Raw genomic sequence first — 16,012 nt, 5'->3', positions numbered from 1 at the left:
CATAGATATTTCAAGTACCCAGGGAAATTGTTCCTTTAAAATGTCAACAAAAGAACTGTAAAATTAATGTTTGTTGTCCTCTTGTTGTTGTTGTTGTTGTTGTTTTGAGGGACACAGAGAACAATGAAATAAAAAAACATGAAAAAAAGACTACATTTATTTAATTTTTGTTTTAATTATGTGTACAAAAACAGTTCAGCCATTCAAATCCTTCATGGGTAGTAACATGTCATGCACTGTTTGCTGTGTTGTCTGCAGTTGAAACTCAATACATTAAAATAATCAGTGAAGAAAGTTAGCACTGAAATTAAAACTAACACTAAATGAAAGCTTATTCTACACATTTAACAGCTTATTTAAAGTAATCACATGTTGTATTATTAATGTCACATTTAGTCAATCCAGATCATAAAAAAATGCATTAAAAAAGATCTTTTTACACAAATATTGAGCCACTGAATGTCACAGTTCTGTGTTGGGTACATCACACATTCATACACAGCATCACACATCTAAAAAAACTTTAATAAAGGAACAGCTGGTTAAGTAATTCTTACACTCGTTTAAAACATAGACAAAGTATATTTCCTGCTGATGCTGTTTTGATTGAAGAAACTTATAGACAGTAAATGCACCAGCATCATATAACCGTAAAAATATTAAACTGACAACATTAATAATCATCATCATCAAATCATCACAGAATCAACCCATCTACAACTCTTAAACCCAACAGTAATTGAGATCTTTAGTGTTTCTTAAAGCTATTAAGGTCAGTAAATAAAAACACACCAGTTAAAAAGGTTTAGTGCAAATAGTCTACATGAGTGTTGTACAGCAGCGGTCGCCAACCTTTTTTGCGCCACGGACCGGTTTATGCCCGACAATATTTTCACGGACCGGCCTTTAAGGTGTCGCGGATAAATACAACAAAATAAAACTAGTACCGGTACTGAAAAAAAGATTTATTTATAACACGTGTGAAAAGACCCAAGAAAACCGAGTTAACGATAAAAACGATAACAAAATAACGCTGAAAACCGATAAATACCCTGAAAACCGTACATTTCACACCTGAGCCTCAACTCTTGCGGCCCGGTACCAAACAACTCACGGACCGGTACCGGTCTGAGACCCGGGGGTTGGGGACCGCTGTTGTACAGGATGGTGGGTGTGGACTGGTTGGTACACCCCTCACTTGACAACATTATTCCAGTGTTTAAAAACAATATTGGTTGTGGAATGACACAGACTGCTGTTACAGTCCAAATAAGGCACCATTTTCTCTCAAACTCCAGCACATATTACCTCATTACTTAAGTTTATTTAGAAACGTCTTTGACATTTAATAGAAAAGAAATTCAATCAAACTTTAAGCCTGCTGTCGTGTTCTGGCCTCCCACACCTTTAGAAGTTCAAACGGTTTATCAAGTAACACCGATATGATTTCTGGAATCTACTTTTTGGGGATTAATTGCACCAATGATGCAACTTACAATATTAATTAAATCCATCCACATAGTGCATACTGTATTCCTCTTGGTAAGCGCATCATTTCCTCATCCTCCTCCACAGAGGTCACAAATATTCAGTATCAGTTGTTGCTTATTGTCTCTTTCCTCCTTGACCATTTACAAATCTGTTCCTGCCTGCAGCTCTCCTCCGTTTTGCAGGCTGCACAGTTCTTGAGGAATATTCCTGAGCTGTGGAGCAAAGAGACACAAGACATGATAAACATTTGAGATGGAGTTTAGTGAAACGTTGTCATCAATCTGCATGTTATGAGACTGAGACTTCAACATTATGCACTCCACACTGTATATAAATGCCACTTGTTTTGCACATATTCAACTCTGTATATTTTATATATTTTATTATTATTATTATTATTATTTTATTTTATTTTTTTACTATTTAATTTGTAAAAATGTGTACACACACACACACACACACACACACACACACACACACACACACACACACACGTAGGAAAATATTTAGTATACACATCCAGAAATGCATACACTATTATATATTGTACATATATTTATTAGTTTCAGGTTGGCCATTCTTGTATTTTGCTCGTTTGTGTTGTTGTGTTTGCACATCTCTGTTGCTTGTGGGGCTCGCACACAAGAATTTCACTCGCATGTGCTGTGCCAGTGTGCCTGCACATGTGATGTGACAATAAAAAGTGATTTGATTTGATTTGATTTGACTGACCTGCAGCACCATCTGTGATGAAACCACATGAGTCAATAACACTCCTGTCATTGCAGTCGTGCCTTTGCAGAGAATTTCTCTGCCAACAAAAAGAAAACCAGAGTCACAAACACAAACAGTCTGTACAACTCACTCGCTCAAAACACTGCTCCGGCTTGGTTCAAAATATACAGACGGTTTCAGAGTCCTAGTTTTCTGCATCCATGCTCACCGTCATATTCTAATGGTGGTGCTGTGCCATGCTTACACACAGGGCACTTAGAAACAGTTAACTGTTGACATTAATGCTAACGCCAGAGGGGTGCACCGTGAAGGGAGATTAATGGCACAGTGAGCTATATCGAGGTTAAAGTCAAAGTTTTCTGTGTCAAGAAAGTGACTCTGTTTTGGCTAAATCACCATGGTAACTCATGCTGCACACATAACCTGGTCAGGAGCAGAGTTTTAATTTAAAATAATCAAGAAATGCTTTTCACTGATTCTTTTTTCTTTTTTTAAACATCATATCCATGTGATAAAGATCCTCTGCTGGGTAAATACATCTAATATGTGCAGCTTGTTAAGCCGTAGCTTACTAACACCACCGAACGTGCAGCTAAAAAGTTGAAGCAGTGCATTTTTACTGGGATTTGCATGTGTTCAGTTGGCGATGGAGGAAAAAATTAATATAAATGTTTTTATATTGGGTTCTGATGCTTACACAGCAGCACTGAGATTCACTCAGTATTAAAATAAACTTGATGTATTGACGAGAGTCAAATTTTAAAGCTATTTAACTTTGTTTTATTTATATGTTGTTGTCATTTATATATACTGTTTAATCATCATCATCATCATCATCATCGGAAAATAATCTCTGACTGGAGTAGCTGGCACTGAAAGAGATCACTTTGTGCAGAAGAAGCGTCATGTGAAACATTAAACGGCCCTTTTTATGTAAATTTGCACATAACCTTGAAGCAGAAAGCCCGGCTTAACAGAAAGGTTGATAACCACCACTGTGATACCTGCTGTGTGTGACTGGGATTTTAGGTTTTACCTCTTAAGCTTTCTTTGTAGTACATCCCTCTGTTCTATTCCACAGACGGAGGTTTCTACTATCACAAGCAAACCAAAACCTCTAGAAACATTTAAGTAAGCAAGCAGCCCAAGGCCCCATCTCACCTTCACTTTCTTTTGCTCATACCACACCATCCCATATAAGCACAGGAGCGTGATGAGTGCCTGGAAGGAAAAGTATGCAAAAAATGAGTCTGCTTAAAGAAAAAAGAAAATATAATCTGCTACTCCTGTAAAAACCACAGATAATATTTGTTCAGCACATCAGATGCAACATCCTGCAACATCTACCTTATTAATCACTTATTTTCAATCTGTTTTAATAATCAATTACTGTAGGTGACACATATCATTTAATTATAAATGCTCACTTGTCTTTTCTTACCAAACACAGCAGCCACAGGAGCACGTAGCGAATTTGTGTCTTGGAAAACAAGTCATGACCAAATTTTACACAAGCAAGCGCCTCCAGGAAAGCGATGGCTCTTAAAGAGAAATAGAGAATAAAACAGAAATGATGTGTTTGATCTGAATGATTCAAAAACAGACATCTGTATTCAACAATGGCCCCCTCTCTTGGCCATGCCTTTACACTGCGCTAAAATGCCTCTATTGATGCATGAGACTCTAAATGGATGTTGTCCATGTTACTGTTCCCACAGTATTAAGAAGCATAACTGATATTCATTCAGCACACTGTGCAGTGGGAAACTCTTTCATTTTTAAAGGTTACACTGCAGGGGTGAACCTCAGACAAGAGAGCAGCATCAGCGTTAAGTTGCTGACGGAGAGTGTGCCGGTCTCGTTGCTATAGTAACCGGAGCAGACTAAGGACATCAGCACCTTTGTGTCTGAGAGGACTACATGATGTTATGAATTTCAATTGACATGAAGCTACACTGTTATAAAAATGAATCCAAAAGGTTTAAATAAAGATTCAAACTGTAGTCTAATGCGACAGCTTGACACCCGTGCTTCGTGGCCTGATTTGATTATGGTTAAGCTGGCGCCAGTAGCAGGAACTGTCCATTTACTCTCTGGTTGAAAATGAGCGAAAGCTTTGTTTTATGTGCTGTTCAACAATAGATTTCAACCATAAACAGAATTAGATGAGTAGTATGTGACACTTGTTACAATGTTACTTTGAATTTGCTCTGTTAAAACCAGTGTGGTGACAGCTTCTGCAAAGCATGCAAATAACTAATAAAAAAAGATTTAAGCCAATTTTACATAATGACAAAGGAAATGGACAAGCTATGGCTCTAGCTACAATTTTTAATTTTTACATTTTTTAAAACATCATCTGAAGATACTCTTAGATAAAGAAAATGCTTAAATTGACAGTAAAAAAAAAGATACTCACCCAAAAACCCAACACTGTGTGCCAACTCGCTTACACTGAGTGTCTGTCAGGTAAGCATAATATTGTCTAAAAAACAAACAAACCCCAAAACCCCAAAATCAGTAAGCAAACATTAACACAGCATCCTCACAGACGTGTATTTAGTAGGTACAACCTGAATAAGACCGCATAACATTGTAATTACCACTGCTCAAAGATTGATAAGTGATGTAAATTTGAGGTTTAATCATACCGTACAGTGGGTGCAGTGATGACTCCGATGAGGAGGATACGACACCAGCTGAGAGGGTGAGAGGCCTGGAAGACGAAGATGTGCTTGAGGAAGAATGTGTTCAGCTCTGTCAGCTGTGGAAATAAAGATGTGTAAGACAAAGAGGATTTCACAGGAAGTGTTGCTTATGTACAGTGAGGGTATTACTGAACATATGATTCTTCAAATGAACGATATTCAACGGACACATTAGTGAATTGATCAATGGCTCGCTATTTTGCAAGTACAACCCCGATTCCAAAAAACTTGGGAAGGGGTGTAAAATGCAATTATTTAATAAACCCATATTTAATTCCCCCCAAAACAAGGAAAATATATCAAACTAAGAAAATGGGCCATTTTAAGAACAAGTGAAGTTTTTTTTATTTCTTTTATCTCAAAAATGTTTCTCCATGTGTACCACTGTGTACCATCCACTCTTCTTTTAACAACAGTCTGTAAACGTCAGTGAACCGAGGATAGCTTTCCTATCTGATGTAGGATGCTCAACAGTCTTGGGTGTTCTTTGTTTAGTTTTTTTCTTTCTTGATGCTCCAAATGTCTTCAGTTTGTGAAAGGTCTGGACTGCAGGTAGACCAAAGCCAGGCTCTTGTCTGCAGTGTTTAGCATTGTCTCGCTGTAATATGAGAGGCCTTCCTTAAAAAATACATCTGAGCCACTAGTTTCGCCTTTGTTTTTTGTGTGGTCAGGTTTTTTTTATTTATTTATTTAAATTTGTTGAGCAGTTAGTGTGGATATATGTTTAGTTGCTATTTTTGGCTTTAGTTTAGTTTTATTCATTTGACCTCTTCTAAGGGTCCTGTCTTTTTTGTTCATTTTGTATATTTTTGCATTTTTGGGCATAAATAAAACATTTGATATCTTTTTTTATGTTCTACTGTGAATAAAATATAGATTTATGAGATTTGCAAATCATTGCATTCTGTTTTTAGTTTTTACAAAGCACCCAAACTTTTTAGAACTGAGTTTGTGTTTCTGAATCACGGTACACCCTACCTGCCACAGGATCATAAAGACATAAATGCCTGCAAGCCTCTGGAATGATGATTTTGGATCAAACCAGCGCACGAAGGTCCAGCTGGCTGGAGTGAACTGAAGCACAGCTCGCTTTATCTTCCCTGTGGTAGTGTGGATTTCCCTGGACAGAAACAGTGTATTGTGTCAGGGTTGCACTCATAATACAGAGATCTACTCATGTTTGAAACATTAAACATTTGAACATTATTCAAGGTGAACAAAAAGAAACCAATTGTTCTCCCTGTGGTCAATTATGTGAAAAATATCTCTGAATGTAAATCATTTGAGAACAAAAAGGGAAACAAGAACGCCAGGAAGTTGAATGATTAAGGTTTATTGATAAAGGTTTTAGAGGAATTCCAGAGATGCTTTTTTTTGGCTTTTAGGAATTTAAAAAGACAACTTTGTCTTACACATATTATATCTCTTATCATATTATTAGATTGTTTCAGCTGTTTCTAATGTTCATGGCAATTCTTTTACATATGGGAAAAAAGAGAAGAAAATACTGACTTGATGCTGGCCCAGCGATACGTCCTCATCTCCAGAAAACGGCAGACGGTCATTCCCAGCCAGATGCCTCCTCCATTACACAACAGTATGTCGAGTATCACCTGATCCCACCAGCACTCCGCAAAGTTTGGTAGAAGGTGCATGAAGAAGAGCTGTGACCAAACATGGGACATGAGTTAATATACAGTCAGCGAAATAGAAATTACAGCTTTTTACAGTTCTAAGGTTTATATAAGAGAACAAAGTCCATCTGGTCCCTATCGGGTTCCAAAATCATTTAAATATAAACTGATGGATAACAACACATAATAATTTATACTGCGTTATTCTTTATTGAACTAAAAAATTGTCAAAATGCAGAAGTAGTATGCAAAAATTATTCACCAGGTTGTTGAACCACCTTCAGCAGCAATAACTGGAACTACTCGTTTTCATCAGTCTCACACAACATTGTCGAGGAATTCTAACACAGTCTTCTATGTAGTGTTACTTTGGTTCATTGAGGTTTGCGGGCATATGTTTACGCACAGCTCGCCATGCCATTGCAACACAACGATTAGTTTCCTTTTCAGCCGTTCTGTTTTAGATTTGTTTCTCTGCTTGTCCTGTTGTATGAGCCAGTTTAAGCCAAGCTTTATCTCTCAGACAGATGGTCTCACATTTGACTCTAGAATACTTTAATATACAGAAGAGTTCAGGGCCGCCTCAATGACTGCGGGTGTCCAGAACCTGTGGCAGCAAAAAGAGCGCAAATCATTACCCCTCCACCACCAATGCTTGACAGCATGAGGTGTTTGTGGCGATATGTTGTGTTTGGTTCTCTCGAGATGTGGAGCTGTGGATTCTGGCCAGACATGTTCACTTAGGTGTCATCTGTCTAAAGGACGTAGGGTTTCCTTTACAGTGCCTAAGAACTGCACGAAGGCACTGTTGTATGCAAATCGTGTGTACAAATGTTTCACAGGAAAATCTGTAGTTGATGAGTATTTTCATACCTCAAATTGCTCATACTATAGGCAGAAATGTAGAAGTCCCTCTGATCATGCGTACAACCAAATCACAGCCTGTCTGACTTGGAAATTTAAACACAAGTCTTTGAAATTGACATAACTACTGCTACTAATTATGACAATAAAACTATGGTTACAGTTTTCCAAAACACCATAAGCTACAAAATGTTCAGAACTACAACAAAAAATGCACATAAAGAAAACAAAATATGTAAAATGGGAAAAATGGAAAGGTCTAAGCGTTAACCTTCCATTTTCTTCAGCTTATCTGGGGACGCGTCATGAAGGCTAAGCCTAGGCAGAGCAGCCCAGCCCAGGCCTCCCAACAGCCCCCTCTTAATTTCCTCAAACTTATCCCAGGGAACACCGAACACTTCACTCTTACACTCGGCTATCTCTTCACCACGACGAACTGGTGTGCTGCGTCCACAATCCCTCTACTTTAAACAAACTCCATTGACCCTTATCTCATCTTATCGTATCTTACATGTTCTCAACTTTCATTAAACATGACTTCTATCATTTCTGGATGTCATCACTTACAGTATAATTTCTTAACAGTATCCCATGGATGCTAGAGAATCTTTTTTTTTTCTGTTGCAGTGAACTCCTCATCTGGGGTTATTCTTTTCACAAGAAAGAATAACTTTTATTGTAGTTTTGTAATTAGTCTTTTTCCACTTGAGCCACAGTGGGTGTCTCAAGGGAAAAGATATTTAGCTCTTCTGCATTATATGAGCCTGAGAGCTTTTAGTAATTTATTTTTAAACCATCGTCATTCCCATGGAAACACTTTGGAAAGCCGTGCCTCTTCTGGCGATAGTAATTTTGAATATGAACTCATTTTTTCTGCAAGGTAAGAATGTTGCCACGTAAATATTCGTTCTTTTTAGAGCGCAGAGGCTTTCTCCTGACAACCCTTCAGACTTTTTCCAGTTGTAAGATTTAACATTTCGCTCTTGTGTTGTTGCAGTTTGTCTGAGCATTGTACATTCAGACCATGGGGTGGATTTGCTGAGACTTCCACTCCTTGGCAACAGTCAAGACCACAGCTTTTGTTATGTGCAAAAAGCCCCTACTGCTATTATACTGTCATAAATGTCTCCCAGACAAACAATCCCTGTTCCCTGCACAGAATAATCTGAAGCACTGTCATTCTCTCGCATGAGCTGGATTACTACAAATGACTGATAATTACTCTTCTGTGACCTTGCAGACTCCCCGCTTTGTGAATATACAGCATGTTTATGACAGATTTGAATACAGGCAGATCAAGCCTGCTGTCATGCAGAGATCACATGAATGTTACCTCAGTGAGTTCCCAGGTTATGCTGATGGTCCAACACAGGCCATAGCTGCGGATTAGCAAAGCCTTCATGGCCCATCCTCCAAAGTGGCCAAACGCAAAGATGTCAAAGTGGCTCAGGATGCGCTCCCACGTTATCACTGTACAGTTTACAGCATACTCCTGTTAGGGAGAAAACAACAGTAACAATGCTAACAATCACGCTGATCCCTCCTTTTGATTACATCTTTACTGCTACCACAATTACTTTATTTTACTGAAATCTGACTACAGAAGTGTGTATTCACTGGTCAGCAGATTCTCCAAATAGATCATATTATGGAGCATGTAAGAACATCACTACATAGATCATAAAACTTTATTGAAAAAATAAAACAACTATGCGGCATGATTATTCTAAAGCTATCAAAAAATGGCTTTAGAGGATTTTAAGTTTCACTTCAACAGGTTCCAAAAAATGTCAAAGCTATACTTACCATGACATCAGCCTCCCGTTTTGCATAGCGGAGGTTTGGGTCCAGCCAGTACATTAGAGTCTTCACTTGGTCCCAGTTAAGGAAGATAAGGAAGACAAGAAACAGGAAGTAGAGCACACTGAGACCTACCCAACACAGGAGAAAAGTGAGTTAGTGACGATAAGGCTACATGAGAACTGTATCTTAGCAGAAAAGTTAAACACCCACCGAACACCATTCGCCATATTGCAGGGTGTGGCCTAACGAAGGGTCCTGAAATAGAAAGCATCATAAGGTGATTGTACTATTTATAATAAAGTGATCATGGAAAATACAGATCCAATGTCTTTTTTCCACAGTAATGTCTTTAAAAAATAAATAAATATATATATATATATATATATATATATATATATATATATATATATATATATATATAAAATTATACTTCTCCACCTTATATACATTTGGTCTCAATCAAATATACAAGCCGATTTCTGAATTTGCAACTTAAAAACAACTGCATTCAGACAAACAAAGATACCCATGAGGCCATGAATGAAATGTCTTTATGGCCCCACATCTCTGATGCATACAACAATACAGGTATGACGATCTGATTAAACAGCTAACTGAGTTTTAACAGGTAATCCTGAGTCTCTAGCTTTAGTTAACAAACTATAAAGAGCTTACTACATTTATTTTAAAGCTACACTTTAATGGTAGTTTATAACATAAAGTATACATATACTAATAAATTAAGACATTCTTACAGTCATTAATCATATTTAGTTATTTCGTGGGTAAAATCTATTTTTTAATCAAGTCTATTCTGGTCTGGCTAAGATGACATATTTGACAGATTTGAATACAGGCAGATCGAGCCATATTTTTAAAATGACAAAAACTGACAGATTTGATTTCATATTTTCCAGTCACCTAATTCAATCAACCAAAAGTCAAAAACTGAAAATACTTGTAGCCAGAAAAGTAGTAACTCCGTAAAAGCGATTAAACTAGTAATTAATCATCAAAGCAGTACTAATGAATCCACTGTTTCAGATCCACACGGTGACTTTATCACACTCGACCATCCACTAAAGGAATGTTATTATGAGTAGTTATTAACTCACCATTAGGAAAGGCCAGGACACTGATGACCAAGAAGAAGAAGACGACTACCAACAAACCGACACGGAGGTTGTTATCTGTGTGTTCATCATCCCTGTCACGGCACAAATTCGGGTGTGAACTAAAACATGAAGCTTTTTAAAACAATTGTAAACAGCAACGTACAATTTCAGCTTGTTATCTACCTGGTGAAGGCAAAGTACATCAGGCTGAGCACAGTGACTGTCAGCAGAGTGATGGTGTGCGGCTTATAGAAGAAGTCAATGGAGATATCCTCCACTTGTTGCTCGTTTATCATTCGGAAATGTAAGTTATAGTTCGCATCGTCCTTCCTCGGTATTCGGGGTCCAATCGTAGCTGCCATGTCGCTGAGACAAATGCCTCCTCCCCCAATCTTTACCGATGCAAATTTATCCGTGAACACTAAAGTTGTGAAATTATGAGGGGTGATGTAAAAACAGACCAACAATCAGGAACCTTGAAGACGGACTGAACCAAGCCTGATCGTAGGGGCGTGGTATGCCAAAGAGTTTTGTAATACTCCCCAGAGCAAAAGTTATAAACTACAGCAGTGCATTTTTTTAACTGTAGTAATGTTATGTTATGTTTTTAATTTTGTATGTATGACACTTTTTATCTGCTAAATATAAAAAAAGACATCAGGTATGCGTAAAAACACGGCGTTGTGGCACGTCCCATAAAGTGACGTTTACGTGAAGCACTTCCGTTAGCGCGCACGTGAAAATACTTGACATTGCAAGACGGTGAAGAAAATGCTTTGATTCATAAACAGTGAGTAATACAACACTCTATGAACTGACGCTGGATTTAAAGAATTATTATTCTGCTAGCATACAACGATGTAACCGTGTCCAGCTAGCCTCTCGTAGGCTAGCAAATCATTAACCGAGCTATCTGCATAGCTAGCTAATCCGGGGAAAGTATATATTAGTGACTTAAGGTTTTTGTAAATATGAATGACACGAGCATTTCATCTTTGTCTTTTTGAAAAACACACCATCGCGATGAGCAAGGCTGACCGTGACAGTGGTGAACTCCACTGTTGATCCTTTCCCAGTTCTGGCCCACTTGTCAACCAATCAACATTTAACCGATGCACAGTGCCAGTTGAGATTTTAGAGGACTGCACCCAAGCACTTTTGCAATTGGCAATTTTTTAGTGACACGACAGGTCCTTAAGGACCGTCACTTCTTCTTTTGTCCCCCACTTGTCCAGTTTCCTCAGATTTTTTTGTGAGGGCATACTGCAAACTATGCTGAGACATACCTAAAATGTGTAGACACAACACTGGTTCCCTTGAGTCTGCCTTTTTATGGTGGAAGGATTCGTTTGTCCGTGTTTAAATGAGGGAAATAAAAACATTTCTCTGAAGGCCAGATAAAAACAACTTGGCTTAAAATTGGTGAAAAAGCAGCCAATGTCCAAAGAAAACAAAGTGAAAGACCTTCAGAAAGCCTGGAGAACTGTTGCTCAAGACCACTTTAAAAATTACAAGAAAGTCTGGCTACTTGAAAGTAAAATATAAAGGAATGACAATTGACTGAAGACCTTTTCCCACTACTGTATGTTGCATGGTATGCCTCTAAAATATGTCATGTTCATTTCTTACAGAATAACCATGGCCTCTACTTGTGCACAGCTGTGTCTAAGAGGCACAGGTCCTCTTTACTCTAAGACGGTGAGCAGTACCTGGCAGTATTACACTCGGGTTCAGCAGCGGATTAAGGTGACAAGAGTACCAACAAAAGTTATTAGTGGATTATCGATCAGGGGGAATCACACAACAGCAACAACGCTGACAAGACTGAGGTGGAAACAACAGATTTGCTTCTACAGTGACTCAGCAGCTAAATATCTGACAAACGAGGCAAAGGAAGGCACGAATACACAAGAGCTGTCAAGAACTAAAGTTGGAGCACACAAGACCTCACTGTTACCAACCAGAGATGCTGCACTAACTACTGAAAATAGTCATATATCATTAGGTAGGTAGTAGTTTGCTGCTGTGATTGTTCATTAATTTAAAGGGTTTTTTGTATCACGTTGGAATCTTCTCATCTGTAATTTCTTTATCAAGCAGATTTGGATCCTGTGGCTCAGCCTTCAGCTTTAGAAGAGATCAGTGATGAAGAGGCCATCAGTATATCTGTTCCCTCTGCCATCCCTCCAGCCTCCACCACTCTTAGAGATTATGTCGATAAGTCTGAGACGCTTAGCAAGTTGGTACAACTAGGTAATCAAAATAACCACTTTGGAATCACAGTAAAACCTCATCTTCAAAATCTGAACTCAAATGTTATTATTTCTAATCATTCACCCACCCCTTCTCATTGCAGGGGTGAACTTGTGGAAGCTGGAAAAAAGGCCTAATGTAGGCTCCATGCTGCTGAGGCTCAACTTCAACACAGATGTGACCCCGCGGTTACTGTTTCTCAAAGACATCGGCGTGGAGGACTCTCGCTTCGGCTATATTATCTCACACAACCCCTTCATTCTCACTGAGAGTTTGGAAAACCTACAAGCCAGGTAGCTCAAAGGCATCTTAATGAAAAGCTTTACATGTCGAGGATCTTTATTGTAACATAAATGTGTCTGATGTGATTAAGTAAACCCATGAAATTTAAAAAATCTTATCTGATTTTGATTTTGCCTGATCTCCCTCTAAAAGTCATCTTCTCTTGTACATCTGGACCACTTTAAGGGCACTGGAGATGTTTTGTTGTTGTTGTTTTGGGTTTTTTTGCTCATGTAATGTCCCATTTTGAGCACCTGTTTTTTTTTTTTTTTTTTTAACAATTTAACCTCAGACTTGAACAAAGAGCAGACAACAACCTCTGTGTCATACTGACCCATAATGAGGCTCATCACTTGTAATGAGACCTTGTCTGCATAGTATGAAAGCCCGAAGGTCAGGAGCATGATGATGAGGATGCTCGTTGTTGTTTTTAATGTTCAGGACATTGTCCACATGAATTTGTAAACCAGAAACAGGCTGTCAGTGTGAGGTTTAGCTGTGTTGTCTTAAGGTGGCTGATGGAGGACGTTCAGTGGAAACAGCTGGAACTATGGAGTTTTTTGGCCACACTAAAATTATTGGCCCTCACCATCTGCCTATTTGTTAGATTTGCCTCCCTGGAGCTTACTCAAAGTGAAATCCAAGATAATGTTTTGCCATTTTTACATAATGGAGGTGATACAGTGAGCTTTGGCAGTGCAGATTCAAGGGGTCAGAATAGGATGGAACCCGTGAAAGAGAATAGCAGGACCCCCCGGAGCCTAAATGCTGGTGATGGAGAGGAAGGTGGCTTGAATGGAGCTTGAATGATGACAGCTGGAGATGAGGAAGAGGTGGGTTGTGTTATGACATCTGGGAAGAAGAAAAACGGATGGGCAGTGAGGTTTAAACCAAGCAGCGTAAATGCTGATTGGCCTGGAGAAGGCCGGAAGAAGGTGATTGGACTAGACCAGTGATGACAGAAATGGCTCAACAGTGTGGGGAAAGTGGAAGTGATAAAGTTTAGATTTATCCGGCAGCACCTGGAAGTGGACAGATGTGAGGCCATAGATCTTCATTATTGAACTTACTCATATACTTTAGGACCTTCTTGGTCGGGGTTCCAAGCGATGTGAAGTGAAACGATATGTGATGTCAATGGCCTTTCAGCTGTGTCGCTGTAATGACCCCACGCACATTAGGTGGTACTTGATTGTAATAGAAAACTTCTGAAATTGAGTTGAGTTGAGTAGGTACTGCTGGAAAAGAGCTATTTGTGTTCATGTGTTGTGTTACTGTTATGACACTATGAGTGTTCTCTCTCTCTCTCTCATTTGTGAAGGGTGAACTACCTCAAGTCAAAGAACTTCAGTTCAGAGACGGTTGCGTCCATGGTGTCCAGAGCTCCTTATCTGCTCAACTTCAGCGTGAACAGGCTGGACAACAGATTGGGTTTTTATCAGCAGCAACTTAGCCTCAGTGCTAACAATGTATGCAGCTATGATTGGAGATATAATATATGATCCGTGCTATTATGCTTTTGTTATAGTGTGTTATTACAGCTTATAGGTTGTTTTGCATTTCTCCCCAGACACGGAATATTGTAGCTCGTCTTCCCAGGTTACTGTGTGGCAGTTTGGAGCCCGTTAAAGAAAACTTAAAGGTACAGGAAAAACAGGAGACATTATTAGAAGTTGTCAGTTTTCAGATGTGTTGTTCTCAGTAGATTTTGTTGATTTACTCTACAGGTGTGTGAAATAGAGCTTGGCTTTAAGAGAAACGAGATCCAGCACATAGTTCTCGCTGTGCCCAAACTTCTGACTGCCAATAAAAGGAAGCTGACAGAGATATTTGACTTCATCCACAACACCATGAAAGTACCCCACCACCTTATCACCAAGTTCCCACAGGTAGGCCTCTCTTGCGCTCATATTTTCAAGTTTTAAAGTACTATGAACTGATTTTCTTTGGCTGTTTTGAGGAATTCTAACTCCAGTATCTGACATCTTTTTCCAGGTCCTCAATTCCAAGTATTTGCGCCTCAGAGAGCGCCACCTTTTCCTCGAGTATCTCGGAAAAGCTCAGTATGATCCAACCCTGCCCAGCTACATCTCTCTGGACCGCTTGGTGTCTTTGCCAGATGAGACGTTTTGCACTGAGTTGGCTTTGGCCACACTGGAAGATTTTTATTTATTCCAAAAGACACTTTGATTTTTCACCAACAGCCACATCAGTTATGTGCCAACATTAAAATATAAACATGGAGCATCAAAAGAGCTTGAAATGAACTGTTTTGTAAATATAATGATATATTAAATAGTAATGTTTAAAGTAAATGGACTGATTCTTACATAGTGCTTTTCTACTCTATTTGAGCACTCACAACACAACTTGCCTCATTCACCCATTCACACCCATTCATGCAAGCAGTTTTTGCTCTTTCAGCCGCAGCAATTGCATAATACAATCATGCAGCTATTTAAATTATCTAAGTTGCATCCAATATTTTTCTGGTCGGGTACCGAAAACCAACATGGGAAATCTGCAATTACCTAAATGGGTTTTCCTTTTCTCATTTGAAAAGCTTGATTGTGAAAGATTCAAATTGCTGATGTCCGCAGTTTTAACTTTGGATGAAATAATAAACTATTTCACACATGCTTTAGAATGAGCAACCATTACTGAATGAAACTTTGAAATTATAAGGACATTTTTAATCTAAATAGGTATTTTTGTCATCCATTCATTTATAAAATCATAATAGTTATTTGGGTTGTGTGTGTGTGTTGTTTTTTTGTTTTTTTTTAATGTTGGATAAGTACAACTCTATTCCTTAATTGACCTCTGTGGATTTGAGCACCTGGCAAACATCATGCAAACTTCCTTTTAATTTTAAAATTTTAATTTTTGGTTCTGATCAGCTCCATTTATTAATATTTTTAATTCCTCAGGAATACTCATAAACACTGAGGTCCTGGTATATGCAAACTTCTGTCTGGATCCTTACAAAACAAAGATGTGGAGCAATGTTAATAATTTTTGGGAACACTTTAAAAAAAAAAAAATTACCAGTTTCCGATACCATTGTTGTAAACAGTATTCTCTTAAAAATAACAATACGTTAACAACACTTACTGGACTTGTGGAG

The 16,012-nt window shown here is 38.4% G+C and overlaps 2 protein-coding genes across 3 annotated transcripts; one reads left to right on the top strand and one right to left on the bottom strand.

The window, feature by feature from the left end:
* Positions 1-151: 151 nt before the first annotated feature.
* Positions 152-10,840, bottom strand: ptdss1b (phosphatidylserine synthase 1b). Its single transcript, XM_085396329.1, has 13 exons — positions 10,534-10,840; positions 10,351-10,442; positions 9,446-9,490; positions 9,239-9,363; positions 8,766-8,924; positions 6,447-6,598; positions 5,913-6,054; positions 4,878-4,990; positions 4,646-4,711; positions 3,668-3,767; positions 3,388-3,447; positions 2,224-2,302; positions 152-1,703 (listed from the first exon to the last, which is right to left on the bottom strand). The coding sequence occupies exons 1-13, from the start codon at positions 10,710-10,712 to the stop codon at positions 1,606-1,608; spliced, it is 1,410 nt and encodes a 469-aa protein (XP_085252455.1). The 5' UTR covers positions 10,713-10,840; the 3' UTR covers positions 152-1,605.
* A 223-nt stretch (positions 10,841-11,063) lies between these two features.
* On the top strand, positions 11,064-15,906 carry mterf3 (mitochondrial transcription termination factor 3). Of its 2 annotated transcripts, XM_085396861.1 has the most exons (8): positions 11,064-11,140; positions 11,982-12,355; positions 12,451-12,603; positions 12,707-12,896; positions 14,207-14,354; positions 14,456-14,527; positions 14,613-14,774; positions 14,881-15,904. In XM_085396861.1, exons 2-8 carry the CDS (start codon positions 11,989-11,991, stop codon positions 15,073-15,075), a joined length of 1,287 nt encoding a protein of 428 aa, XP_085252987.1. In that variant the 5' UTR covers positions 11,064-11,140; positions 11,982-11,988; the 3' UTR covers positions 15,076-15,904. The 2 variants fall into 2 exon arrangements, with proteins under 2 accessions (XP_085252987.1, XP_085252988.1); XM_085396862.1 differs by lacking the exon at positions 11,064-11,140 and having other exon boundaries at positions 11,987-12,355; positions 14,881-15,906.
* Positions 15,907-16,012: the final 106 nt, after the last annotated feature.

Source organism: Rhamphochromis longiceps, linkage group LG22, assembly GCF_057381845.1.
Source record: "Rhamphochromis longiceps isolate RC_006_pf linkage group LG22, R_longiceps_female_GT1.1, whole genome shotgun sequence".
Taxonomy (NCBI): domain Eukaryota; kingdom Metazoa; phylum Chordata; class Actinopteri; order Cichliformes; family Cichlidae; genus Rhamphochromis; species Rhamphochromis longiceps.
The sequence above is the reverse complement of the archived record's forward strand: the minus strand, read 5'-3'. Positions and strand labels throughout refer to the sequence as shown.